Below are 26,133 nucleotides of genomic sequence, written 5' to 3'. Positions count from 1 at the left end.
TCAAAAGATAAAAATTCTGACCACACACTACGATATGTCGGTACTTTTTATCCAAGCTCACAAGATGAAAGATGTGTATATGGATGCATGCAGGGCAGAATTAGGCCAATCCCCTCTGTTAAGTGACATTTTTAAAAAAGGACAGTATAGCGACCCACACTCCCATCATTATGTCCTGAAATACCAAGAGCTCAACTCATAGCAAAAATCCACCCCAACCTGTTAGTCCTGGAGCTCACTGAACAAACACTGTCCAGCACCAAGAGAGAATAGAAACAAGCTGTATGTGACTGATTCTGTAACGTCAGTACAAAGCTCAGAAGATGAGTGTAAATTTTTACTTGTGGTGTCTGTGCAGGTAACAGAGACTGTATAAAGGCAGGTAATCACAGGCAAATTAATTCATGGGCGGATACAGCAACTGCAGTTTCCCCAGTGACCAACAGTGGGCACTAAATTACACTGTATTACTGTTTCACAATTTTTGCCCATAGTGGAAGCAACACAAAATGGTCCTTGTAGATCTTTAACCTGGGGGAACACGCACATGAACTGCACAGGCTGTAGGAGAATTTTGAGACTCCCCATGATTGTGATGAAGTCACATGTTAAAGTTTTTTTTTGTTAAAGGGTATTCCTGTCAATGTTGATCAGACTGTTTCCTCCAAACTCTCAATGCTTCATGATAAAAATTATATACACTCATATATCACATGTATAACTATATACTAATATAATCAATATGTAATCCAATAACTCTATATCAGTAGTTGCAGCAAAGCTTATGGAAACGCAAGAAACCACAGTATCCACTGTAGAAAAAAGGCAAACGCAGAAGGCTTAAAAAAACCATACTTACTCAGCAGAAAATTAGTGCCAAATAAATATGCTAGAAAATTAATACTTTACAGTGACCCATGTGTAACCTGAATACAGTAGAAAAGGTACAGGAGGCTATAAACTCTATGAACTTGTATGTGTAAATGGAAAAATACAGAAAGCAATGACGTGTATGCATAGTGAAAAAACACAGAGTAAGGGAAAATTGGAAAAATACAGACAGCAATGACGTGGTGTATGCGTAAGTGGGAAAGTACAAAGTAAGGGAAAATTGGGGTACCTGTCCACTGATGAAGATTAATTAAGAACATCAATAGACTAATTAAAGACATCAATAGAACTAAAAATCAGTTTTGGGGCACCTGTCCACTATGATAAGAATACTTACTGATACATTAAGAACATCATAAGGACCGAAAATCATCTTTATGCCAAAAAGGTCAAGTTGACCCACGAACAGGAAAGTGAAACTCCTTGCTGTGCCAGAAAAGACCAGAGGGCTGATATTTTTAGAAATGTGTTAAAGGGGGGTTGTGGGCACAAATTGTGTATAAAATGTATGCAAAACTGACAATCGAGGTTCAATTCCCCTGAATTGATCCGGCTTTGTGCACCTGTGCAATAAAGTCTAAACTTTCTGAAGAGCTTGCTGCTGTTGTGTCTTTTCCCTCCTGAAATTGTTTTCTACAGATTGGCGATTGGCGTGGAACTCTGTCGTTTCCTAGACACGACATTTGGGGGCTCGTCCGGGATACGAAAAAGGTACCATCCTTTCGTAAAACCAACCCGGACACTAACACCGAAAATTGAGTGAAAGAAAAGCAGCGAGCTCTTCAGAAACGTGCGCTACGAACCGTGAGTGAATTGAGTGTGGTATAAGAACAGGACAATATATGTTTTTTTTGTTTGTTGCAAAATGTGCTGAAACTAGGATAAGTGTTTAAATGCATTGTGGCTGCTGAAGGTTTTCGCTGTTGCTGTTGTTTGTTGCAAAGTGTACTGGAACTAGGAATAATATTTGAATATATTTTTGCTGCTGAAGGTTTACACTGTTGCTGTTGTTTTAAAAAAGAGGTACCAGAGACTTGGGAGGAGAGAAACCCAAGAAAAGCCACCTGCAAGAGCTCTGGTAAAAGCGTGTTTGGGAAAAACACTGTCCTGTGAGGTATAAAGTAAGAGAAAAACTATTGTTGGTAAGGTAAAATATTGTTAAACTGTGTTTATGCTTAGATTAGATGCTTGTGCTTGCGCGGAACTAACGTTGTATTGAGGCAACTAAGGAAAAATTGTGATTTATGTGTATGTGCCACTATAAAGGAAAAAGGGGGAAAATACGTAAAGAAACGTGAAGTGTGTGGAAGGTATAAAATAAAGGTTAAATATATATAAATCTTTAAATAGGAGAATAAAATAAAAGTATAAAGTAAACATAAAATAATGGAAAAAGGAGAGAAAACGCCGGTTGAAATAATCACGGGAAAATATCCTAATTGTAAAAAGGAGATAGAACATATATCAGGAAAATGGAAAAAAAGAACTAAAAGAATGGTGACAAAATGGCCTAAAGAGGGTACGTTTGATAGAGAAATATGTGATCAGATGGGAGGGTTAATAGCAAATTATAGAACAGGAGACAAGTCAGAAAAAAGAAAGCGAAAAAGAGAACAGGAAAAAAGAATTTTAGGATGGTTTAGGTCCGCTTCCCTAGAAAAATATGTAGGAATGAGTGGGGGTCGCAGTGAAGAAATGACCCCCCCTCCGTATACCCCGCAGTCATCAGGACATGCGGAAATAAAAGAGAAGGGCGTGTACCCAATAGGCCCGGTAACATCTGCAGTAACAGTGTGTCCAGTAGTAAAAGGACAGGTTCAGATACAAGGGTGGGTAGAACATGAGGAAAGTGAGGAACAGCTCGAGATAGAGAGAGCGCGGCTCGAGGAAGAAAAGGGAAAAATAGAAAAAAGGGTAACAGAGCTAAGGAGAGAATACAAGGAGGTAGAGGAGTTAGAAGAGCTGTTAAAAGAAAAATATAACCAGTATGATGAATACCATAGCCGGTTAATAAAAAAGGCAAAAGAGATAAGAGACACTGAGAAAAAACAGCAAGTGTCTAAAAAATGCCAAAAGCCTGAACAGGTGGGGCCAAAAAGGGACGAGGAAACACCTAAAAAATGCGAAACTGCGGGGTGGGGAAATTTTAGATGGGAAAAGCTCCCGTATAACACATGGGAAGAGCTGAAGCCAAAAATTACCAAGAGAACAGAGTCCCGAGAAAAACATAAGCCATATTTCACGAAAGACATTATAAATAGAAAGCAAATCGCCCAAGCAGAATATAAATACAATAAAGGGGAGGAGGAATTCTCCCCAGCAGAAAAAAGTGAGGCGAGCGACAATGAGGCATGCCAGACAAACAATAGTGAGGCAGAAGAGTCAGACGGGGGAGAGGGGCCTGCACAGGTGGGAGGAGATTTAGCTGGGCGATATCAAAACACAAGAGAAAGGCCGCCAACCCGGCGTAACCCAGCAGCAGAAGGATATAGCCATACTGCTAGTAAACCCAATACTATAGCACCATTGTTGATTAAGGAAGGGGGTGTACCCCGATACATTCCCTGGTCCACCCAAGATATACAGAATGTAATAACCAATCTCCCTGATTTGCAGAATGGAGCAAGCCACTGGATCAGGGTGCTGGAGGAGGAGACGACAGGCCGGATCCTGGCTGTGGGGGACCTGAAGGCTCTCCTGGGAAAGGCTGTGGGGATGGAAACAATGCTGGACATATTTGAGCAGGCTGGCTTTGACAGAAACCATGCGCAGTCTCCAGCAGTGGACGGTGGGCCGTTTGATAACGTGCGTGGGGTTGTTTGGACTGCTCTGCGAACCCTGTATCCCGCACGACCGGACATAACGACCTTAACGGGACCGCCGTTAAAAGACAATGAACTACCGGCAACATACATCCACACGCAGTTGCGCAGGTGGAGATTGATAACTGAAAAGGACGTACAGGCAGATCCCATAATGACCACCCTCTTCCGCAAAGCCATCCGGGAGGGGATGTCACCGGAAGTGGGGCGCCGCCTCGATGAGGTGGTGGGACTGAACACCATGACACACAGAGAGTTTGTGGATCACGTGGTGCACGCTGTGGACAGGCAGCGGAAAGAGGGGAAAAAGCTGGAAGATCAAACAAAAGACATTCAAAGGAAGCTACTGCAGTTGCAGCTGGAGGAGCTGAGAGCCAAAGAAAAAGAGGCGAGAGAAATAAAGGAGCTGAGAGCCAAAGAAAAAGAGGCGGAAAAAGTGGCATCGGTGAAAATACAGAATATGGACAATGAATTCTTTGACTTTGAAGCCACTCCCCCCGCCTGAACCACGGAGCAGCCGGATGGTGCCCCAGCCGACGGTGGTCTACGACTTCTCCGGCATCCCTCACCCAGTGGCCATGCAAGGTAATATGAAAGGGGGGGGCACCCAACCGGGTGGGTATCAAAGGGGGGGAGGGCCAGGGAATGGTGGTCAAAATAATCAGTGGAAAGGGCAGCTGAATCAGAATAACAACATGCAAAATAGAAATTGTTACCAACAGAATTTTTATGTTTCAGGGGGAACGTGCGGCCCCACACATAACGTTAAAAGTCAATCCAGGGTACCAAGCTCAGGACCTAGGACCTATGGTTAAGAGAGCAGAAGAGCTCCAGTTCAGGCCAACAGAAAATTCTTTAATTTGGTGCACAGCAGATCAAACAATGATCAAAATTATGGTAAATGCTCAGATGTGGGGAAAGCCCCAAATGGTGAGGGTACCGTGGGAAGAGGGTACAAAACGAGAAATCTCAAAAGTGTGGTGTTGCAATATATGTTGATGACTTAATACTATGTGCAGATACAAAAGAACAGTACATAAGGGGGGCAAAAGGGGGGACACAAGGTGTCCAGGAAGAAGCTGCAGCTCTGCTCTCAGAAGACGGGGAGAGCGGAGGGACTGTGGGCGCTGACACCAGCCCAGGGAGCAACAGCACCAACAGTGCCCCTGCGGGTCCAGTGCGAGAATCGCAGGCCGACTTTCCAGTGGAGTGACGCGCAGACCGCGTACTCTGGATTGGAAGATATACCAGGAACTTACCACCTACGAGGACTGCAGCAACACATCGTGCTAAGAATCAACGTGTTAAGAAATTGTGTATAATAACTTTGTTGGGTCATTTAGAATAATATATACAGCTTTGATATGTATAATCAAATGTTTGCGACTAGAGAGAGTGTTGGAGGAACCATGGGAACAACGTTACATTGAGGAATCTGATACATTTGGATGCTGCTATGGCAGCAGGGGATGCGCAGGCACCCAACATAATATACAGGGGTGGTGCACACCCGACACTGTCTGACGCTGAGAATAAGAACACAGCGAGGGGTGTTTTTCGGGGCCATGAGGTTTGACCCCGAAAGGGGGGAATGTAGGAGAATTTTGAGACTCCCCATGATTGTGATGAAGTCACATGTTAAAGTTTTTTTTGTTAAAGGGTATTCCTGTCAATGTTGATCAGACTGTTTCCTCCAAACTCTCAATGCTTCATGATAAAAATTATATACACTCATATATCACATGTATAACTATATACTAATATAATCAATATGTAATCCAATAACTCTATATCAGTAGTTGCAGCAAAGCTTATGGAAACGCAAGAAACCACAGTATCCACTGTAGAAAAAAGGCAAACGCAGAAGGCTTAAAAAAACCATACTTACTCAGCAGAAAATTAGTGCCAAATAAATATGCTAGAAAATTAATACTTTACAGTGACCCATGTGTAACCTGAATACAGTAGAAAAGGTACAGGAGGCTATAAACTCTATGAACTTGTATGTGTAAATGGAAAAATACAGAAAGCAATGACGTGTATGCATAGTGAAAAAACACAGAGTAAGGGAAAATTGGAAAAATACAGACAGCAATGACGTGGTGTATGCGTAAGTGGGAAAGTACAAAGTAAGGGAAAATTGGGGTACCTGTCCACTGATGAAGATTAATTAAGAACATCAATAGACTAATTAAAGACATCAATAGAACTAAAAATCAGTTTTGGGGCACCTGTCCACTATGATAAGAATACTTACTGATACATTAAGAACATCATAAGGACCGAAAATCATCTTTATGCCAAAAAGGTCAAGTTGACCCACGAACAGGAAAGTGAAACTCCTTGCTGTGCCAGAAAAGACCAGAGGGCTGATATTTTTAGAAATGTGTTAAAGGGGGGTTGTGGGCACAAATTGTGTATAAAATGTATGCAAAACTGACAATCGAGGTTCAATTCCCCTGAATTGATCCGGCTTTGTGCACCTGTGCAATAAAGTCTAAACTTTCTGAAGAGCTTGCTGCTGTTGTGTCTTTTCCCTCCTGAAATTGTTTTCTACAGATTGGCGATTGGCGTGGAACTCTGTCGTTTCCTAGACACGACAAGGCCTTGCTTGAAAATTGCAGGTATTGAAAGCATGCAAGGCAATGACAGTCAGGCCCTTATTACTGTGGGCTTCCTTTAGGATTATGATGGCCTTTAGTGAATGATGTGCACAAAAAATAGTTATTTATTTATTTTTTAATCAATATCATTATCAATATATTTTCTTTGTTGCAAACTGTATCTCCTAGTCCTTCCCCTCCACATGCAGTAAAGCCTTACCACTTGCCTGGCTGTTCTGAACTGCATGGAAGGCAGCAATAGTGATTCATTATTCTGAATCACTCCACTTCTCTTTGTTGATATGCATTAATAGTTTAATGGGTTTTTAATAGCAGCTTAAAATGGGACAAAAGAAGATAAACAATGAGTGTGTGTTTGTGTCTGTGTGTCTGAGAGAGAGAGAGAGAGAGAGAGAGAGAGAGAGAGAGATTAAGTACTGTCTGACAAAGGGACAAAACAAATATATCAAATTAAGATCACCATCAAAGTGAACACAGCCAGTGAACTGTTTGCCTACAGAAAATAAATTATTGTGATATTTTGGTCTCAGTGTCCTGTTTTCTGCCAGATAATGAAACCCATCTGAGATAGGGAGAACAGGGACACAGAATCTGGAGAAACCGTTGGCCAAAAAGCCCAAGGTTAGGCAGCCAGAAGGTCTATAGCACAGAGCATTTGTAAAATCCAATATTTGCCGTCAACGCGAGGAGAGACTCAGCCACAGAAGAGGAAGAGCCCTAAGACACAATCTTTGTGTCTCTTCATATGAAGCTTGTAATGTTTTTGGTCTTTCATTAACCGTTATGAATCACCTATGATACAAGTGCCTGGTAAATAAATGTAATGTATTGCATACGTTGTTAAGAGACTGGAGAAGCAGTCGATGAGAAAAGATTGATGAATATTTATCAGTTTTGCCGTCATGCGAAAGAAATGCCGGAAGAACGCATTAGAAGAAATCGGATGTACTCGGTTCTCTTCGGGTCACGAGTCAGTGGCCAGGGTTGTCCATTGAACCGTCTATGCACTGAACCACTGGCGAACTGTATGGCGCTAGTTAGGTACAGTACTCACGACACGTTTTATTTATTTACGCGTGCAGACAATGCGTTTCTGTACAGCTTTAAGTGACTGTAAAGTCTAAACCTAAAGCGCATAGTTGGATTAGACTGGTTTAAGGCAAAATCAAATGAGGAAGTAGTACTCGTCTTGACAGTTAGCTCGCCAGCCGGAGAACAACAAAGCATATCGCGCATAAGAAGTACTTCATGTTTCCGCTTGCCAGTTAGAGCTGACACAAAACGTTTACTGCGGAACTAGAACTGGCACATTCATGTCGGTTATTATGCACTGTGTATAGCATAGCAAGCTAGCTTTCTCAGGGATTTACTGATTGATGATTTCCGTTCCATTTTCCTTGCTGACTGGCTAGCTAGATTGTGGTTCCTCATAAACTTAGATCTTTCTGCAGGTTCCTTCCGTTCCTCCTCGTTGTGTCTTCCCGGATCACGTGAATCCCACAGTACAGCATACTGAAGTTAGTTGGCTGCAGCCTGCAGTACACAGGGGTCTCGCTTCTGTCACCTGTACCGCGCCTTCAGAATTTATGAGCAGCATGATCAATTTAGAATTAAGGACTGGTACACGACCCTTTATCACGGGTATCGTTTGCGTTGTACTTCTGTTAGGCTCACTTCATGTGCTTGCCTTGAAGACACAACTGCTATCTGTGCAGGGAAGCACCCATGCCATTCCTAACAGCCTGTCCTATAAGACCTATTATTTTTACCAGAAGGTAAGTGAATTTCATGTAGATTACAATTCAGTGACAGTGAGTTACAGCTAATTTTATAGCTCGTTCTCTTAAAGTTTAAATACATGTTTCATGTCAAATGTTATGTTATGAACCATCTGTCAGGTCTTGGATTATTTATTTTGTTTCATTATTAAGATGGCGAAGGACACTCCTGTAATACTTATTTATTTTGTAAATTCAGGATTTTCACAGTTCATTTGTATTGTTTTACATCCATGTGTGAACTGTCAGTTTACAACATTATAGCGGTGGATAATGAAGTTGAAACGTAGCCATTTTACCAGCTGCAAGTCAGGTGATTCTTCAGTTTTATTTTGCAGAACATGAACGTAAGACTGTGTGAATTGCACATGTATACATGGAAATTTTGGAAATAATCCACCCATGTCTCACTTAGCTAGATATAAAGTAAGATTTTATTTAGCAGTAGGGTATTGTAAAAATACACCATGGACCGTGCTCAATGCCTGTAACAAATTTATTTGTTTCTGCTGAACTCATTAGTCGACTTCTGGCTTTGAAAGGATTTCCGTAATGTTTCTATATACTGGATCCCGACAGTACTGATTATGTATTGTCTCTGAAGACAATCAGGATTTCCCGCCCCACTACGGGTGGGAAAGCTGCCAAACTTCTGGCCCTTTTCCTGCTTGTAGGATCCCTTCCTAGCTGACACTGCCTCAGGCTTTTAAACAGTAGGAAGACTGAGAAAAATCAAATAACTCCTACTGATCACACTAGGCCAGAGGCTGTAATTAAACAAGGGCTGTCTGTTCGTTTACTTAAACAATGCATTCTGATGCTGAGGATTGGATTGAAAAACAATGGGAAAGGTGGTTGTTTTGTTGCTTATTCAAATAAGAATATTAAGAACTGATTGTCAGAATGCATGAATGCCAGAAGTTCAATGACAGCATTGTATTATTTACAATCTAAAGTAGTGGCACTGAGATTAATGTTAAGCTATGGCATTTTCAAGTTCAGTGTCAGTTTGAACTGTGCTGCTGTAATAGTATATAGGGTTTGTCAGATAAAATGGCAGTGCCTTAAAAAGCATGTACATTTCAACTGAAGGAGAAAAACTAGCAGTGTGTCACTTCACGTCTTGCATCTGAGGAATCCAGTTCGTCCTCAGTAAAATTGGGCCTAAACAGATTGTCTCACTGCCTGAGGAAAGGCCTGTTTTTCCAGTTTTTTGGCCAGATGCCTGCCAATCTGTGGAGCCAAGTAACCTTAATTGCAGCTGAACCTTGGCGTGCTGGGCCAAAGTTTTGTTTCCAAGCATCACTTCTGCTTGAACTGAACTTGAAGAAGAGTGAAGTTCTTTCCTGCCTTTGTCCCTGCCGCCCCCCCTCACCCCGCCCGCGCCCGCGCCCCCGCCCCCGCCCCCGCCCCCCGAGCTAAAAGCAAAAATACTGAATCACTGTGAGATTTGCTGCCAGCTTTTCCATTCAGCGATATTTGGACAAAGTGATACATCTCATTACAGGCTACGGCTGAGTGGAGTACAGCTGACATATTGCATGGTGGCAGTAGGGTAATTTTTTCTGATTCACACGGAAGATTTAATAAAAAATAAAAAAATTCAGTTTTTTTTCCTCAGGTGTAAAATATATCACAACTTACGGGAATTCTGCAGTTTTGAATTTGAATGTTGAATTGATTGCAAGATTTGCAGACATATCCTGCTACTGAATTTTTAAACATTTTGGGGGATGTTTTTTTTTTTGGGGGGTGGGCGGGAAATAACAAGTGATCTACCAGTGGTTGAAAGGAAATCCTCTTGGCCACTGGCTGCCTTCAAGGCCGAAAGAGGGTGGGAAATCCCATTATAGCAGCACTGCAAAAGACTACACCTTAGCAGCTATTATTAACTTCAATATTCAATATTGAATTTTGTGAGCTGGGTGATTTACTTTCCTTTCTTATAGCTTGGTACTGTAGGCTATGGGAGTTAGGTCAGTGTGACTGTACATTTGTGTCTCAAAACAGTATTGAGTGAAAACTGCTGTACAGCTGAAGCTGAGGGGTAGGGAAGTGAGAGATGCGGGTGGCTAATGTTTTCAGTGGAGGTTTCAGTGCTGAAAGGACACGTTCGGCTTTTCGTTCCATTTACCAGCGATGACATCATCTTTATTCTCCAACCGCATGCTGGAAAAGCGTCTCATACAAGATGTGTTTTTATGCAGCAGTCGTGGTGTCCTTAAGTTATCATTGTGCTCATTTAAATGCTATATATTTAAAAGGCAGTTTTTAAAAAATTGAATAGAATCTCTTTTTTGTGCCAGCTTGTGTATTACAGATGCTGTGTAAATAGGTGGCCTACAAAAAAAACTCCAGGAAACGGCAATTTAAAGTAATTTCATAGGATACTTGGTTGGCAAGCGTCACCAGTGCAGTCCATATGCACCATAGTATGGCATCTTAACGATGTCTGGAAAGCTTCAGGAAGAACATGACACCACTCTTGAAAAAGAAAGTGTATCAGCTCAGTCTTGGGTTGATGGAAGTGGAAAAATCTGTGTGAGGTTTTGTTCCAGAATGTTCCATAAATACTCTAGGCTGTGACATGAATAATGTCAGTGTCATGATCCTCGAATCACGGAGCAACTATTCATGCTCTGTAGACATGGGCAAAGATACGCTTGTATATGCAGGAATGACTTAATGGGCGGTGAAAAAGATTAGTCAGTATCATTTGGCAGCAGTTAACATTGACCTTGTCTTCTAAGAGTGCACCAAACAATGCTGGGCCAAAATTGTGCCCCACACCATGGCAGAACCACAAGAATTCTTAACTGCTGAGTTTTAAAGTGTTTTTTAAACCTTGTTTCTTACCCCTTTAGCGCCCTCACCTGCCTGTTGAAAATATGGACAGGATGTGGTGTCATTGTTCACCACTAGATGGCACCAAAATGCAGCCCTGTACCGAAAATCCAGACAGGGAGTCCTTGCTTCTTATGCAAATCAAAGGGAGAGAGAAATTGGAGGAGGGTTCCTTTGAAAGTTCACACTCATGATTTGATTAACAAAAGCGTGAACTCTGCCCGTGTTCAATTTGTAGTGATCAGTGCTTTTTGTCTGCAGGCCGAGTAGTCAACACAAATTATTATACATAAGATATTTTACTGCTGTTGCTACTACCCCTTATTTTTTATGTAAGCACCCGTGCCCTTGATTTTATAATCCACCATGGGGTACAGAGTCAGATAAATGAAGGTAATGTCTGTGCATGTTACAGATATAGGAACGCCACTGTGTGTTTTTTCAGTGTTGACTGTATCATGTGCCAAGACGCGTGACACGGCATGCATTCACATGATATTCACATTACTCTGTATTCATGTGACGCTGCCCAGAGTCCTTTTCAGTCTTAAAGAAGAATGTGGGCCCAAACAGAGCTTCAGGAAGTGTGTGCTTTGCGGGTTGGGGGTTGGAGGGGGGGGCATTACAGTTACAGAACAGTCACTACTTAAATGTGGCACGACATACAGTGCAATAGAAATCAGTTTACAGAACGTCTCTGTCAAGAAGGCCGCTGGTGTCTGTTTGACTCAATTCCAGGGATTGATGGAGGCAGCGGGGAGAATGAACACATTCAAAGTTTTAAAATCTTTTTTTGTTGTTGTCATTGGCTCATAAAAAGGCTGGCTCTGGGGAAGCGGGTTTGGGGCCTTTGAGCAGAAACTTTTGGGTGGATTTCAAGTGGGGGACGTCTCCTTGGAGGAGCACAGCGGTGTCTTTGGGCTCACCGCCCTGTGAAGTTATCAGACGCTTTTTTTCTTCCTCCTCCAGAAAGCCAAGGGGGGAAGATTATTGCAGAAAGGGAAGATACTCGGTAATTTGATGAAAGGACGTTGCAGAGCTGTCGCTAAAGCGGAACTAATGCGCCTCCCCTTCAGACTGGCTCTGGAGTTTTAATACAAATTGAGGCTAATTATCCCCCCGTCCGACCTCGGGGTCGCCCCGTCACAATGCGGGCGTGGCTCGGGGCCAGAGGACCCGCAGATCAAACCCGCCCCGCGATTGGCCCGGATCCCCCGCAGGTCCCTGATCGTCCCTGTCCCTCCCTCTCTGTGCCTGTCCCGCGGCCTTGTTCCTGCGATATTAAAGCTTTGTTTTATAGCAAATTACATTACATTGCATTACAGGCATTTGGCAGACGCTCTTATCCAGAGCGACGTACAACATAACATAAGTGTATAACCATAACCAGGAACAAGTGTGTCGAAAACCCTAGAGAGAAGTACCGTTCCAAGTGCAGAAGAGAGCAAATGGATTTGTTCTCTAATAATATGGCCGTCAGCATAGCATTTATGTTTAAACATGGATGATCTGCTTGTATGGGCTTGTTTGTCTATTTTCTGTCCTTAAAGTGCTGTTTTGTGGAATTGATTGTCCTGTATCTATGTTTTGTTGCTTTGCTCTGTTGTAGATCGACCACTTTGGATTTCTTAGTAATGCCACGTTCAAGCAGAGGTACCTCGTCAATGAACAGCACTGGCACCAGGAAAACGGCCCAATCCTGTTCTACACTGGGAATGAGGGAGACATCACTTGGTTCTGCAATAACACAGTAATGACTTCTTTTTGCCCTTCAAACAGATGCTTCCTGTTAAAATGAAGGCCTGGGCTGCTGGGTGGCTTATTCAGTTAAAGAATCTTTCTGAGGTGCATGGATGAGCCCCACGGTCTCGAATGAGCCAGTGCTGACTGTGGCTGGTAGCTCTATATGGCTACGCACGATTAAGTCTCTAGGGCACTGGAAGGTTCAGTTGGTTAGGGGGTCTGAGTTTCATCACTCTCTAGTGACCCCCGCTGGTCGATTGGGTGCCTGCGGACTGCAAGCCAAAGCCACATATGAAAGGTCCTTCCTCTGACACCGCTCTGTGTGAGCTTAGCTGTAGTCTGCGGTGTGAAAAGAAGCATCTGGAGACACCGTGTATTTTGGAGGAGAACCGCAGATGTCTACACTCTACCGAATCGGCAGTGGGGGACGCATATGAATGCGGCTGCGGTTGCAAATAGCTAATTGGACATTCCCAATTAACACCACGTTGGGTGCTAATATTTTTTAAAAATTAAGGCTTGGCTTTTGCTGTATTGGGTGAAATTGAGCCGCAGGGGCACCGGTTCTCACTGGCCTGTGTTCTCAGGGCTTCATGTGGGACGTTGCGGAGGAGCTGGGAGCCATGTTGGTGTTCGCTGAGCATCGGTACTACGGAGAGTCCCTACCTTTTGGAGAGGAATCCTACAGTGTAAGTACAGTCATCAAGACTCTAGAGGTGAAATTACAGTGGATTGTGTGTTCTTGTGCTGCTGTTCGGCTTTCAGAAAGCCATAGGCATTATTCTCAAATTCACTAAGGTATTGTAATTATTCCAGCTGGGATTCTGAGCACTGGTTTAAGATGGTTTAAGCTGTGTTTTCAACACGTCTAGCTGGTCTGTGGCTGGTCAAAGCTGGTCAAAGTCGGTTAAGCTGGTAGAGTAAGCTGGTGGCCAAACTAGCTGACTGAACAGGCTGATCAGCTAGTGAACAGCTGGTTGACCAGCTAAAAGTGTCAAAAACAGTTTAAACCATCTTAGGCTGGTTTCAGCTGGAAGTTTCAGCAGGGTTCTCAAATTCTTTGTCCAATTCTAGCAATTTTCCCCATTACTGTGGTTGTGGAAGGGGAATTGGGCTGATTAGGTCCTGACCTAGTTCCCCTAGCCAGACCAACGGCTTCCGCAGTTAAATTTACATTACCTTGCATTCATTTAGCAGACGCTCTTATCCAGAGTAGCTCGCAGTGCAAGGTTAATGTCAGTATCAGTGTGATGTTATTGCCGCTTGCCTGTTGAGGCAGACGCTTGTGTCTCTCATTTCTCCACATCACTGAGTGGGACTGCTTTCGGGTTTCCTCCTCTTTAGGATGCTAAGCACCTGAACTACCTGACGTCGGAGCAGGCGCTGGCTGATTTCGCGGTGCTGATAAAGGCGCTGAAGAGGACCGTCCCGGGTGCGCGGGACAGCCCGGTCATCGCCATCGGAGGCTCGTATGGCGGGATGCTGGCGGCCTGGATGAGGATGAAATACCCCCACATTGTTGTTGGGTGAGAAACCGTCGATGTTTTTGAGGGAACAACAGAGCGCTTTTAAATTGCCTCTAAAACAAAATAAACGTCTACAAGTAAGCATCAGCCATGTCACATTTAATCATTCACCTTACAGCCATATCTAGAAACTTACAAAGTTCTTGAATCTCACAATGAATTTGAGGGTAATTAACTGGGGTTCTGTCTGTAATTATGGTTGTCTTGCATTTCTCTGGATGAGACCTTTAACCTAAGGTCCAGATCCCATGGCACTCCCAAAAAAAGGTAGGGGGTTCCCTGATATCCCAAACTGGCACTCTCAACCTTGGCCCCCTAATCGTCCCCCAGTATTTTGTGGCTTAATAATTCCCTCCTCCTCTACCTCAGTTGAAGTGGGGTGAATTACTGGTGCAAAATGGCTGCCATGCATCACCCAGTTGGGTGCTACGTTAGTGGTGGTTGAGGTGAGGGCTTTGAGATAACCAAATAAAGACACTATGTGAATGAAATCTATTATTAACTGTAATTATAATTAATATTTAATAATTTAATTTATTAGTAAATTCTGAATAATAGTAATAATAATAATAGGGAGGAATAGTGTGAAGTGTTGACAGCATACTTTATGTATGAGACCATGATAGTACTGTTTGTCACTCTGGATAAGAACATCTCCTGACTGAATGTGTTGCAGAAGAACACCTTGAGACCTCTGTGATATCACATGACACACGACCGCTACACCAGGGTGCATTTTTCATGTGGAGACGTTATCGTTCATGATTTTGGTTGGAGTAACCACCGTTTAAAAAAAAAAAATGTTTTCATTTTCAGTGCCCTGGCTGCCTCTGCTCCTATCTGGCAGTTCACAGACATGGTGCCTTGTGACGTCTTCTACAAGATCGTCACCAATGATTTCCACAAAGCCGAGAAAGGCTGTGCGGAGAGCATCAGAGGATCGTGGAAGGCTATCAACAACGTCACCTCCACAGGTGCGTCGCCCTGTATCACGGAACATTCTGTGGAACTCAAGGCGTCTTTAAATTATCTTATGACAGTTGTTTTGATTTTCACGTACTCGATTGTAATTTATCACATTTCAGCCACAGTGGATGTTTCTCACTGCTGTTGAAAACAGTTTTTTTTTCTTTTTACTGCAAGAGAATATGTTCTTTTATTTATTTCTTTCTTTTTTTAAACTAAACTTTTCCTCCTCTAGCTGAAGGTCTTCAGTGGCTGTCCAGCGAGTTCAGCCTGTGTGCCCCTCTCAAAAACAAGGTGGAAGCTGCAGCTTTCAAGTCCTGGCTCCAGGAGACCTGGGTCAATTTGGCCATGGTTGATTACCCGTACGAGGCCAACTTCCTCCAACCGCTCCCTAGGTGGCCAATTAAGGTAAACGGAATGCTCTCGTCATCAGTTCCATCAGCATCACTAAACGCTGCTGATCTTGCACCCCGCCACCCGGATGATGAGCCCCGGGTTCAAACATCCCAAGAAGGAGATTTTTCTCACACGTCAGGGAATACAATTCCTGGTCAGAAAATTAGAAGAAATGCTAATTATAGCGGAATTGCCTCCATTTAGGTACAGACAGTTAAAGAAATTCATGATTCATGAATTGAAAATATCGTTATAGAACATTTATGGGAATTTTTCAATTTGAGAATTAAGTCTCAGTTTTTTGCCTGAATTTACTGAACTTTAATGGAATTGAATTCAAGCTGGCTGTATGCATTTTTAGCTGTTAATATGTTAACCCTTTGAAGAGTAGGTTTTTTGGATGTTTTTTTTTCAGAATTCAAAACTCAGTGTTCTGGAACTCCATTGCTTTCAGTTACCAGTAGTGATTGTTCCATCAGCATTAAAATGTTCAGTTAAGAAAATTCTAATCACGTATTTGTGATCTTACACTTTAAAAACAGTTGATTAGCTGTTAATTAAAAAAGACCTCAGGACTTCAATTTCTGTACACACACAAATATGCTTGTAGATTAAATTGTATACACTCAGTTTTGTGTATACATTTGAATTTATAAAATACACATCTTTTATTATAAAATATTTTTATCATATAATCTTACCTCTGTTAAGGTAAAACGTTGTAATACATTTGCCGATGCAAAAAGGCAATTCCTGCTCCAGTGCTGCTGCCCGGCCTGACAGTTTAGGTAAGACAAACAAACAAAAAAAAACAAACCACACTTTTAGCCGCTGGGCTGGGAGTGGGTAATGTATGCGGCCCCTATGGGTGGTGTAAGCGGTTTAGGCAGCGGGCGCAAAGAGGGCCCTTTTTAATGACAAAGCTAATGTGATTATGTGAGTGGCTGCGAGGAGGGGGCATTGAGGGCTCGGCGGAGGGAAATCTGTTGGCTGAGCTGAATGTATGGGCCTAATCCCGTCTGAAAAGTAGGTGGAAGATGCCTCACGGAGCAATTGCATTTTTTTTTGTTCGGGGTGTAAATCTGGGGTAGGACATGTCTGTAGCCCTCCTCTCCCCCTGGCCTCCTCCTCCTCCTCCTCCTCCTCCTACTCCTCCACGGGACCAAAACAAAAAAAGGGGGCCTTAGTAACAAGTCTCTACCCGACCGGAGAGCCACGCCTCACTCCAGCCAACTGTGCCTAGGCTCTCCAATTCACAAAGCCCTCCCAAAACACGGCGACTGTCACCACGGCAACAACATCCATGACAGACTCTGCTCTGAAAGACCCCAAAAAATATAGATAAATCCTGACACAACACCATATCAAATACCGCCATGACAGCTGTAGGCGTAGAGTCATTTCAGCTACAAGCAAATGGGGATTCCTAACGCAGCTTTTAAAAATAACCACGATTGTCTTAAGCGGTGATTAGGATGCCTGTATGTATTTTAGAGAAAATGGCCCATTCATTCATTAATGTCATCTTTAAACAAACTTGCCTTGTTCTTTGCCAGATTTCCTTACAATAGGCTTCAGTCAGTTTCATATGCAAATTGGCGGTTTGATGCGTGCTTGGAGGGTAAGGCAAGGGGTCTGGCCATGAAATGTGTCGGAAACAGATCAGAACGCGGACAGCCCTTATCAGCTCCTGCCCAACAACATTGAACCAGTGTGTTCCAGGCCAGTTTGAGCCCCGCTGGAACTGGATCGCGGCCCGACATTTGAAAAACAAACACATGAATATTTATCAAACGGAGAACGTGCACCGGGTGTGCACGGACTTGAAGACCGCGCGTGAGAATCGGCAAACCGCTTTTCCTGCAACACCCAACAGGGTGATAGCAGCACGCGGCCGTAGCAACAAGTGTCCTGTCGTGCGACATCGAACCCAATGTTACATTAGTAACAACGTCTTCATATTTAATTGGTAGATGGGTTCCCATTCACCCAATTTGCGCAGCGCTCAATCTGGCTTTGTTTTGGCCAATAACATGGCCTGCATGCGCCTGCATGTGAGAGGGGAGGAGCTTAGAGAGATGAATTGGAGAGGAGAAAGCTGTTGATGAAAAGATGAATGGAGGCCGATTTGATAAGTGTTTGGAGTGTCACTTAAATGACACAAAGGGTGTATTATCCTAAAAGATTAAACTCAGGAAAAAGCATTTGGTTGGACGTTCTGTGCGTTTGTAAATCCGCCTTATAAGGGTCCTCTACTTTGTCTGCTTTGTAAATCCAATCAGTTTCCCTGAGTTCAATGTTTTTAATCAGCAAGCTTTTGTTGGTAAAAGTTTTTTCAAGCGTTTGTGGAATATAACACACATAAATATTCACATGAGGTCAAGTTCTGCCAACAACAAAGCTAGATCACTGGCAAGGTTGTAAAGGAAAAAATAAAAAAATGTTAATTAAAAAAATCACCAGAGGCAGTTTCCCTGAAAGGACCGAGGGTTTGACCTGCAACACCCAACTGTTTCTAAGCTCATGGCTACTTGCAGGGGTGTCACCTGGGATTTTGGGCCCCATGAAAAGCTCTTGCATTGGGCCCCACCACCCCAGGAGATGCTATGTTCTAATATTTTTTGAGGGCCCCTGTCATTCAGGGTCTTTAGGATCATCCTAACTTCACCCTCTCCCCCTACCTCCATTCCCTTATGGCTCCTTGTATACGTTTCTGTCTCTGTGCTCCAGTCACTTTGAGGGGTGTTTATGGCTGTGTGCTCCAGTCACTTTGAGGGGTGTTTATGGCTGTGTGCTCCAGTCACTTTGAGAGGTGTTTATGGCTGTGTGCGCCAGTCACTTTGAGGGATGTTAATGGCTGTGTGCGCCAGTCACTTTGAGAGGTGTTTATGGCTGTGTGCGCCAGTCACTTTGAGAGGTGTTTATGGCTGTGTGCTCCAGTCACTTTGAGAGGTGTTTATGGCTGTGTGCTCCAGTCATTTTGAGGGATGTTAATGGCTGTGTGCTCCAGTCACTTTGAGGGATGTTAATGGCTGTGTGCTCCAGTCATTTTGAGGGTGTTTTTGGCTGTGTGCTCCAGTCATTTTGAGGGTTTTTTTGGGCTGTGTGTTTTCAGGTTGTCTGTCAGTATCTTACTCACCCTACGGTGCCAGACCAGCAGCTCCTGCAGGGCATCTCCAAGGCTGTGAAGGTGTACTACAATTACACAGGAAACGCCCCCTGTCTCAACATGTCCCAGACTGCCACTGGAAGCTTGGGGGCCATGGGCTGGTACTACCAGGTACTGCGATAGTATTAGCGTGTAACCCAGGCAACGGTTTCGGCTGAGTAGCGTAAACTGAAGGTAGTGTAAACAAATATGCCCGGAAGCAAAGAAAAGTTGTGGTTTTGTGAAATTATGTTGACACTGAAAGTTTCAAGCAGTGATAATTAAAGCTGTGCTGCAAAACTGATCTGGACCGCGTCACGTCTAGAGAGTGCGACAAAGATGTCGCACTTTCATAAATGGTGGTTTACCGGGACAGTGTACTGGAAAACCCCTGCTCAAGGTAAGAGGGACAGACTTGGTTTTTATTGTTCCCGTTTCCAGGCCTGTACGGAAATGGTCATGCCCATGTGCTCGAACGGCGTTGGGGACATGTTCGAGCCCCAGGCGTGGGATTTCCAGGCCTACGCAGAGGAGTGCAGGGCGCTGTTCGGGGTGACCCCTCGGCCTGACTGGGCCGACACCATCTACGGAGGCAAGAACATCAAGTCCCACAGCAACATCCTCTTCAGGTATTAAGCACCCACGCCGCTCTACGTTTCTCTCGGCCGTGCCCATTTCTCTCGTTTTCTTACGTCTTAATCTCCCCGACAGAATCCTCAAGCAAGTGCGAGAAGTGTGAAACAAAGTTTTAATCCGTTCAATTATAGAGTTTTTTTTTTTTTTGTTTGTTTATTGAACTGAAAGCGATGGTGCTTTCCTTTGGAAACTGAAGTTTGCTTTTATGTGCGCACCTTGTTCTGAATAAGTAATGATATGCAAATTTATTTCAAAACACTTCCGTTTATGTGCTCCAGTTTACGGACTTATTCCTCTCTGGATAAAAGATGGATTATCAGCTGGGTGTGAGGACTCTGAAAATATTCTTGAAACGACAAAAGCCTTTAAAAAAAAGATGAAAAAGATCCTTTAAAAAGCAGAGATTTTCTTTTGTGAATGTAGGGACGTAAAGGGGAGGTTCTTGGCATGCCTGCTCGTTTGATTGGCCAAAAGCCCACGGCCCTTATTTGCTGGGGTTTGTTTTTCAGTTCTTTTAAGCACAGCAGGAAAGATGCTTCATGTTAACAGTTCTGTGTTGACATTCAAAAGGCTTTCTACATCGTACAGAGAAAGCAAAAACATTTAAAGGGCACCGCATTAAAAAATAAATGGCGCTGAGACCGTCAGGTGAAGCAGAGCTTTCCTGAAATTAGAAACAAATGTTTTTTTTTGTTGGTTTCCACCTCACTAATTTGAAGAGAATGTGAGGAACAAAATTAAACTTTATTCTGAAATGGGTGTACCAGCTGGCTCTAAGTCTAATTGTATCTAGTGTGTGTTTGGCTATGAGGGCATTTTGACAGAAAATTCTAATAGTATTGTCAGCAAAATACTCAACACGGAGAGTGTAAAAAATCAACACGGAGAGTACATTTTACACTGATACAACACTTTTTCCCCCAGTTTGGGTGCATATATATATTATATAAATTATGTTACAGTTGAAGTAACATTGAGGATTTTAATGGTGCCATTGTTATAAGTTATAAGAAGTTTAAACATAACTGAAACGGTTTAAACTTGCTGTTAGCATTTGGTAAATTATTAATTATCCCATGAGAACAGTTTCTGTGTCCTCGTTAAATAGGCATCCAAACTTGCCCATTCTGCATAACTGACATTGTGCAGTTGGTGGCAGTTTGGGCGTACACTTCAGCCTGGTATTAACAGCAGCGATGCTGCACGAGGACGCGGACGCTAACGCAGGTCCGGCTGCCGTTTCCGCATCGTGACCCCGGTTAATCGCCCCCCATCTGGTCCTGACGTGCAGGAGAGTCGCTGGCCTGTGAGAGGCCGTTAGCGCCGGCCGCTAGCGCCAGCCGGCGCTCCCCTGCCGCGCCGGGCGCAAGGCCGCGAGCCTCCTGTCCGGCTCACCCCCGTGCTAATGCGCCATTAGCCACATTTACATTTCGCCATTCGGCAGATGCCCTAGCGCCGCGCGGCTTCCACGGCTTGCCTTCGATTTACACGTAATCCGTTTATGTAGCTGGATAATTTACTGACACGTTTTACCTCGAGGAGCAGCATACGCAAGGGTTCAAGGGCACTGTCCCTTCTGCAGGCATGAGCTGAATTTAACACTGCATACATCTATAAATATGTATTTGCATGTAGGTATTTCATCTGTAATATGGATTTCTGTCCTATTTTTTTATTGTTTGATTTGTACCTCTGTGCTCTCTGCAAAGCAAGCTATTGTGACACCATTGTGATGGTAGTTTATAGGTACATTTTTGGGAGGTGTTTTGTAACAAAATACTTTTTAAAAAAAAACCAAAATTCAGTCCGTGCTCTAGCATTCCATTAGTGATTGTTATATCATAATTACCAGTAGTGATTGTTACATCAGCATTTGAATGTTGAGTTAAGAACATTCTAATCGCATATGTTGTCTCACATCTTAAAGGGTTTAACCTGCAAACTCTGAGGCACAATGCCAGTTCCCTGACCATTATTCTGCACTGCTAACGATGTATCCTAGCAATGGCGGCCTGGACCCTTGGTCGGGTGGTGGAGTAACCAAAAGCCTCTCGGACTCCCTGGTGGCCATCGTGATTCCAGATGGGGCCCATCACTTGGACCTGCGGTACAACACTAACTACGACCCCCAGTCCGTCATGGACGCCCGGGACACGGAGGTGAAGTACATGAAACTGTGGATCAAACAAGCAGCAAACTCACCATGACCACACTCCCCTGACCTTGTGGCCCACCCCCACTACTCCTAGCTGACATGACCACACCCCCCAGACCTGGGCGCCACTCCCACCACTCCACCTACCTGTCATGACTCCGCCTCCCAGACCCAGGGCCACACCCTCTACCACAGCCAGCCACCCTGACCCCACTACTCCTGACCCTGAGACCACTCCTACTCCAGCTATGGAATCCTGTCTTTATTTTCAGGCTCATGATTCCGGTACTATGAGCCTGACCAGGCCAGATTTATAATGTGATACCGTATGAGATTGCTATGTCCAAATTCTGAGGATGTGCTTTACTAATAAACTAGCAGTCAGTGACTTCTTCTGATGAATTGTGATCCTGTGTAGGTGGGGCTTCAGATTGAAGCTGTAATTCAAGATTATCACTAATGCAGTCTAAATCGTGGCAGAGCCAATCAAATTTCAGGAAACTAATCTCATAAACTGTCACTGTCACTTGTCCAGGCTCTGTAAAGACCAAGCATGTACGGTTTCCCAACCTCATGTTTCACTGGTATTGGTTATAACACAACCTCTCTTGGCGTAGTCCTTGCTCAGTAGGTTTGTGCTTGACCCTTGCAGGCTGCCAGGCTGTCAGCATTTAAATCTGTTGACTCATTGGAGCAAATGTGATGAGTCGTTGATGATGTCAGATTTATTTACCAAGAGCTGGTGCCTTTGTTCATTTTTCCTCTTTCTATCTTAACTTTGTTTTGCATTTTCTTCCTTATTTAACATTGGGAATCTTTGCAAATTTCTAAATTAAAAAAAGAAAGGATATTATACCATACCTAAAGGTGACAGTTTTTTTTTTGTTGATCTTTTGGATTGATCTGTATTTTATATTGTTGCCACTATATTTTGATTTTGAGTGGAAGTTTGAAATGACACACCATTAAAAAGTAGTAGTAATATTTCATATTTAATAGCAATAAAGTAATATTTTCTAAATTACTTTATTGCTTTCAATTATTTCGTTTTTTACCCCACTTCAATATGAATTGTCATTCTGAAATGTATGCATTATTTAAATCCATATCTGTCATCTTTTTAAAGGATAGTCAAAGTTTGAATTTGAATTGTAACCATGTCAAATGGAATGGAAACATTCTTCAGGGATTTAAAAAAAATACTTTGAAAAATTAAATCAACAAGAGTTTTGCAGTTACAGTCAGGCAATTGTAACGCACATTTGTCATTTTTAGATAGTGTGTGTATAAAGCAGGACATCTAATTTAATGGTTTGAGATTCTGAGTATTGTGACACCAAGAAATTCTGTTCTGCCTGAATTGTTGTAATTTAGTGAGTTGAGATTCTGAGAGACATCACACACAGAAATGGTCTGTTCTCCGAGCCTTCTCCGTGTCTTTCTGAACGATCTCCAATGTGCTGTTCATATACATGAACATTTTTGCTCTGGGGCTGGACCCAATAAATGTTTTTTTACACTCTATGGCAGTAATGAAGTAATTTGTAATTCTGACAGACGAGCACTGTGATTAAAAGAACCACCTTTCCTCTCTTGTTTGCCTGTTGAATGCATTTGTTGGAGATTGATGCATTTAGACTCCAGTGTGAAATTACCCTGCTAGTTCTAGTTAATTATCTTAAAATGACTCTATTCGACTGCCTGTCTTCTGCACACTTAAGAATTTTATCTTCGGGTTAACCCTTTTCCTTTTTTGCCTCTGATTTCTCTCTTCACCAGCTGGAATTTTTTTCAAACGGATGTTTTGTGTTTTTCAATCACCATTAACAATAGTAGCATGAACGACGAAGGATTTGTTTGTTTGCGCGTCCGTGGGATTCTGGTTTCGCCAGCACTTTTCGGCCACCGAGTCTGCGCCACGAGCGTTCTCCATGGCGATTGCCGTGGCGGTGAAGTGGAAGAGGGGTTTTTTCCCGCTGATAAGCGAAGATAATGCGGCTGTAACATTGGGATGCACTAATTGTGCTAAATGGTTTTGTGAGCCTATTGAAGCCCGGACAAAGGGCTGTCGCTCCTCTCTCGGGAATAACTTTTCACTGCTTCCCACACCCCCTTTTGTTCCTCGGATAATGATTCAGCTCAGAGCAAACACAAATGTGCAGGCCCGCCTTTTTAAAACTCTGCTATTATCGGTCCCTTTTTGGGCACCCCCATATAATTTGAATATTGTATGTCGTGTGTGTGTGTGTGTGTGTGTGTGTGTGTTTTTTTTTTTTATAAATACCATATTTTACATTTTGTAATTGTATAATCCATTATGAAAAAGTAAAAATACATCGGTGCAAGTGTAAACATATAGGACAGGTCTAGCCTTATCCACGAGCTAAATGCGACCCAGAAAACTTCTCTGGTGGAAGTTCAATTTCCAAAAGAGCCCCCAAACTCAGCTCCCCTTTATCGTCCAAAATGGGAATAAATTCTTTAACTGTGACCTGCTGGACGTAATTCACCGTGGGCTGAATTTAACTGTCCTATTAGTCCATCGAGTCCAGCTGTCCACCGTCCTGAAGCTGCCACACAAGCTCTAATATAGAGGGCGAGCTCCGTAATCCCCAGGGAAGATAGCTACTCAGTGACCATCTTATTCATTTGTTTACTTCCTTGTCCAGGCCTTGAGGTCATGTGCTGCTTCATAATTAGGGAAGGGGGTCACGTGACCTGCAGTCATTGGGCGACCCGCGTCGGATGAGGAAGAGGAGCTGCTTTTAGCGAGAGCGCCTCTGACCTTGCATGTGCTTCCGAGGTTAGACTTTGAGGACGGCCCCTCCCGCCCTCCCTTTGACTACAGCAGAAACCGGGTGCTTGGGAACAACTGGGCACGCTGCGTGAAAGGCCGGATTGTGCGCCAGAAAAAAAAAAAAGGCGGAGGAGTTTTGCTGCGTGTTCGAAAAGAAGAGTTGACTCTGCCAGCCTGCTAAATGCATATGTTAGTTAGAGGAGCATGCACATCAACATGTTTTCATGGACCTACCTTGAAAATATCTAGGATTTTATTTGTATTGCAGCGACTGTTTTTAAACAAGATTCTATTACATCTGCTTAGTGCTTTGCATGCAGCTATGCAAAGTTTTTCACTGTCATTTTGAAACAAAGTGAAAGCATAAGGTAAAAAAAAAAATACCATATATACATCACAGAAAACAGAATAGAAACAGATTCTGAAACATTTTAGCCGTAAGTACATGTGAATGGCAGCGGTCCTGGTAAACGTGTCTGCTCTCATGTCCTCTGATCTCATTCAGCTGCGGCTTGGGGTGCCGGTGATTTAATAAAAAGCCAATCGTAGAAGAGCAATAAAGAGGCTAGTGGGAGGTGTGCGCGCAGCAAAGCGGCCGTGTCAGGGCTCCCGCGGACAGACCTGCGGGGATCCCCAGTCACGCCCTCCTTCAGTGACAGCCGTGAAGCCTTTAAATTGCTATACCTAGACAGCCAGGGCTTTGCGCTTTGGGCCCCCCTGCTACTAATATTATTAATACCATAGACAGGATTGGGGGGGGGGGGAGTTGGGGGAGAGGGGGCTTGGCTGGGTTATGACACACAGCTGCAAGCATGAATTGTGAGAGGACTGGGTAAGGTCTTGTAGCTGCTGTTGTTGCTGCTGTAGATTTGTTGAGCCTGGCTAAGGTCCCGTAGCTGTTGCTGCTGTAGATTTGTTGAGCCTGGCTAAGGTCCCGTAGCTGTTGCTGCTGTAGATTTGTTGAGACTGGGTAAGGTCCCGTAGCTGTTGCTACTGTAGATTTGTTGAGACTCTGTAAGGTCCCGTAGCTGTTGCTGCTGTAGATTTGTTGAGCCTGGGTAAGGTCCCGTAGCTGTTGCTGCTGTAGATTTGTTGAGACTACGTAAGGTCCCGTAGCTGTTGCTGTTGCTCCTGCAGATTTGCTGAGACTAGGTAAGGTCCCGTAGCGACTGCTGTAGATTTGTTGAGACTGGGTAAGGTCCCATAGCTGTTGCTGCTGTAGATTTGTAGAGACTGGGTAAGGTCCTGTAGTTGTTGCTGCTGTAGACTTGTTGAGCCTGGGTAAGGTCCCATAGCTGTTGCTGCTGTAGATTTGTTCAGACTGGGTAAGGTCCCGTAGCTGTTGCTGTTGCTCCTGCAGATTTGCTGAGACTAGGTAAGGTCCCGTAGGGACCGCTGTAGATTTGTTGAGACTGGGTAAGGTCCTGTAGCTGTAGATTTGGTCTTAGGAGTTTATATTTTTTGTGCTTTTGTGTTTTATTGCAGAAATTGTTAATAGAGGGATAACTCAGGATTCCTTCTGTACTTCTTTGGATTCTATTATTCTGGTGCCACTGAGGAAAAAAATAATAAATATTTCATTGATAATATTTATTGGTTGTTCAGTTGGTTCTTTATTTGGTGGAATAAAATTATTCAAAAACAGAACAAGTTACAAGTTATTTTTTGTTTTTTTGTTTCTCACAACACCTGAATGAACTGTGATTTACTGCTTAATGCAGTGCTAGATCACAGCTCTTCACACGGTCTTTCTCCAGGTTCAGCTACCTGTGCTCCTCGGCGGAAATGAGTCCTGACACTAAAAATG

At 43.4% G+C, this 26,133-nt stretch overlaps 2 protein-coding genes across 4 annotated transcripts; both read left to right on the top strand.

The window, feature by feature from the left end:
- The first annotated feature begins 771 nt into the window (after positions 1–771).
- On the top strand, positions 772–5,438 carry LOC118208940. 2 transcript variants are annotated; one of them, XM_035383952.1, is made up of 2 exons: positions 772–4,101; positions 4,141–4,419. In XM_035383952.1, the coding sequence occupies exons 1-2, from the start codon at positions 2,278–2,280 to the stop codon at positions 4,216–4,218; spliced, it is 1,902 nt and encodes a 633-aa protein (XP_035239843.1). In that variant the 5' UTR covers positions 772–2,277; the 3' UTR covers positions 4,219–4,419. The 2 variants fall into 2 exon arrangements, with proteins under 2 accessions (XP_035239843.1, XP_035239842.1); XM_035383951.1 differs by adding an exon at positions 4,733–5,438 and having other exon boundaries at positions 774–4,298.
- Positions 5,439–7,310: 1,872 nt separating this feature from the next.
- Positions 7,311–23,123, top strand: prcp (prolylcarboxypeptidase (angiotensinase C)). Of its 2 annotated transcripts, none has more exons than XM_035386091.1 (9): positions 7,311–8,112; positions 12,569–12,709; positions 13,290–13,391; positions 14,047–14,228; positions 15,045–15,202; positions 15,430–15,602; positions 18,706–18,870; positions 19,180–19,367; positions 21,377–23,123. In XM_035386091.1, the coding sequence occupies exons 1-9, from the start codon at positions 7,924–7,926 to the stop codon at positions 21,579–21,581; spliced, it is 1,503 nt and encodes a 500-aa protein (XP_035241982.1). In that variant the 5' UTR covers positions 7,311–7,923; the 3' UTR covers positions 21,582–23,123. The 2 variants fall into 2 exon arrangements, with proteins under 2 accessions (XP_035241982.1, XP_035241983.1); XM_035386092.1 differs by having other exon boundaries at positions 7,319–7,378.
- Positions 23,124–26,133: the final 3,010 nt, after the last annotated feature.

This window comes from Anguilla anguilla, chromosome 12 (assembly GCF_013347855.1).
Source record: "Anguilla anguilla isolate fAngAng1 chromosome 12, fAngAng1.pri, whole genome shotgun sequence".
Lineage (NCBI taxonomy): Eukaryota > Metazoa > Chordata > Actinopteri > Anguilliformes > Anguillidae > Anguilla > Anguilla anguilla.
This window is presented reverse-complemented; position numbering and strand designations above follow the sequence as displayed.

Excerpts from the sequence above, each read along its gene's own strand:
- prcp (XM_035386091.1), top strand. The coding sequence starts at position 7,924 with ATGAGCAGCATGATCAATTTAGAATTAAGGACTGGTACACGACCCTTT. Across the intron at positions 15,203-15,429 it reads CAACAACGTCACCTCCACAG|CTGAAGGTCTTCAGTGGCTG; the intron begins GTGCGTCGCCCT and ends TTCCTCCTCTAG. Across the intron at positions 15,603-18,705 it reads TCCCTAGGTGGCCAATTAAG|GTTGTCTGTCAGTATCTTAC; the intron begins GTAAACGGAATG and ends GTGTGTTTTCAG.
- LOC118208940 (XM_035383951.1), top strand. The coding sequence starts at position 2,278 with ATGGAAAAAGGAGAGAAAACGCCGGTTGAAATAATCACGGGAAAATAT.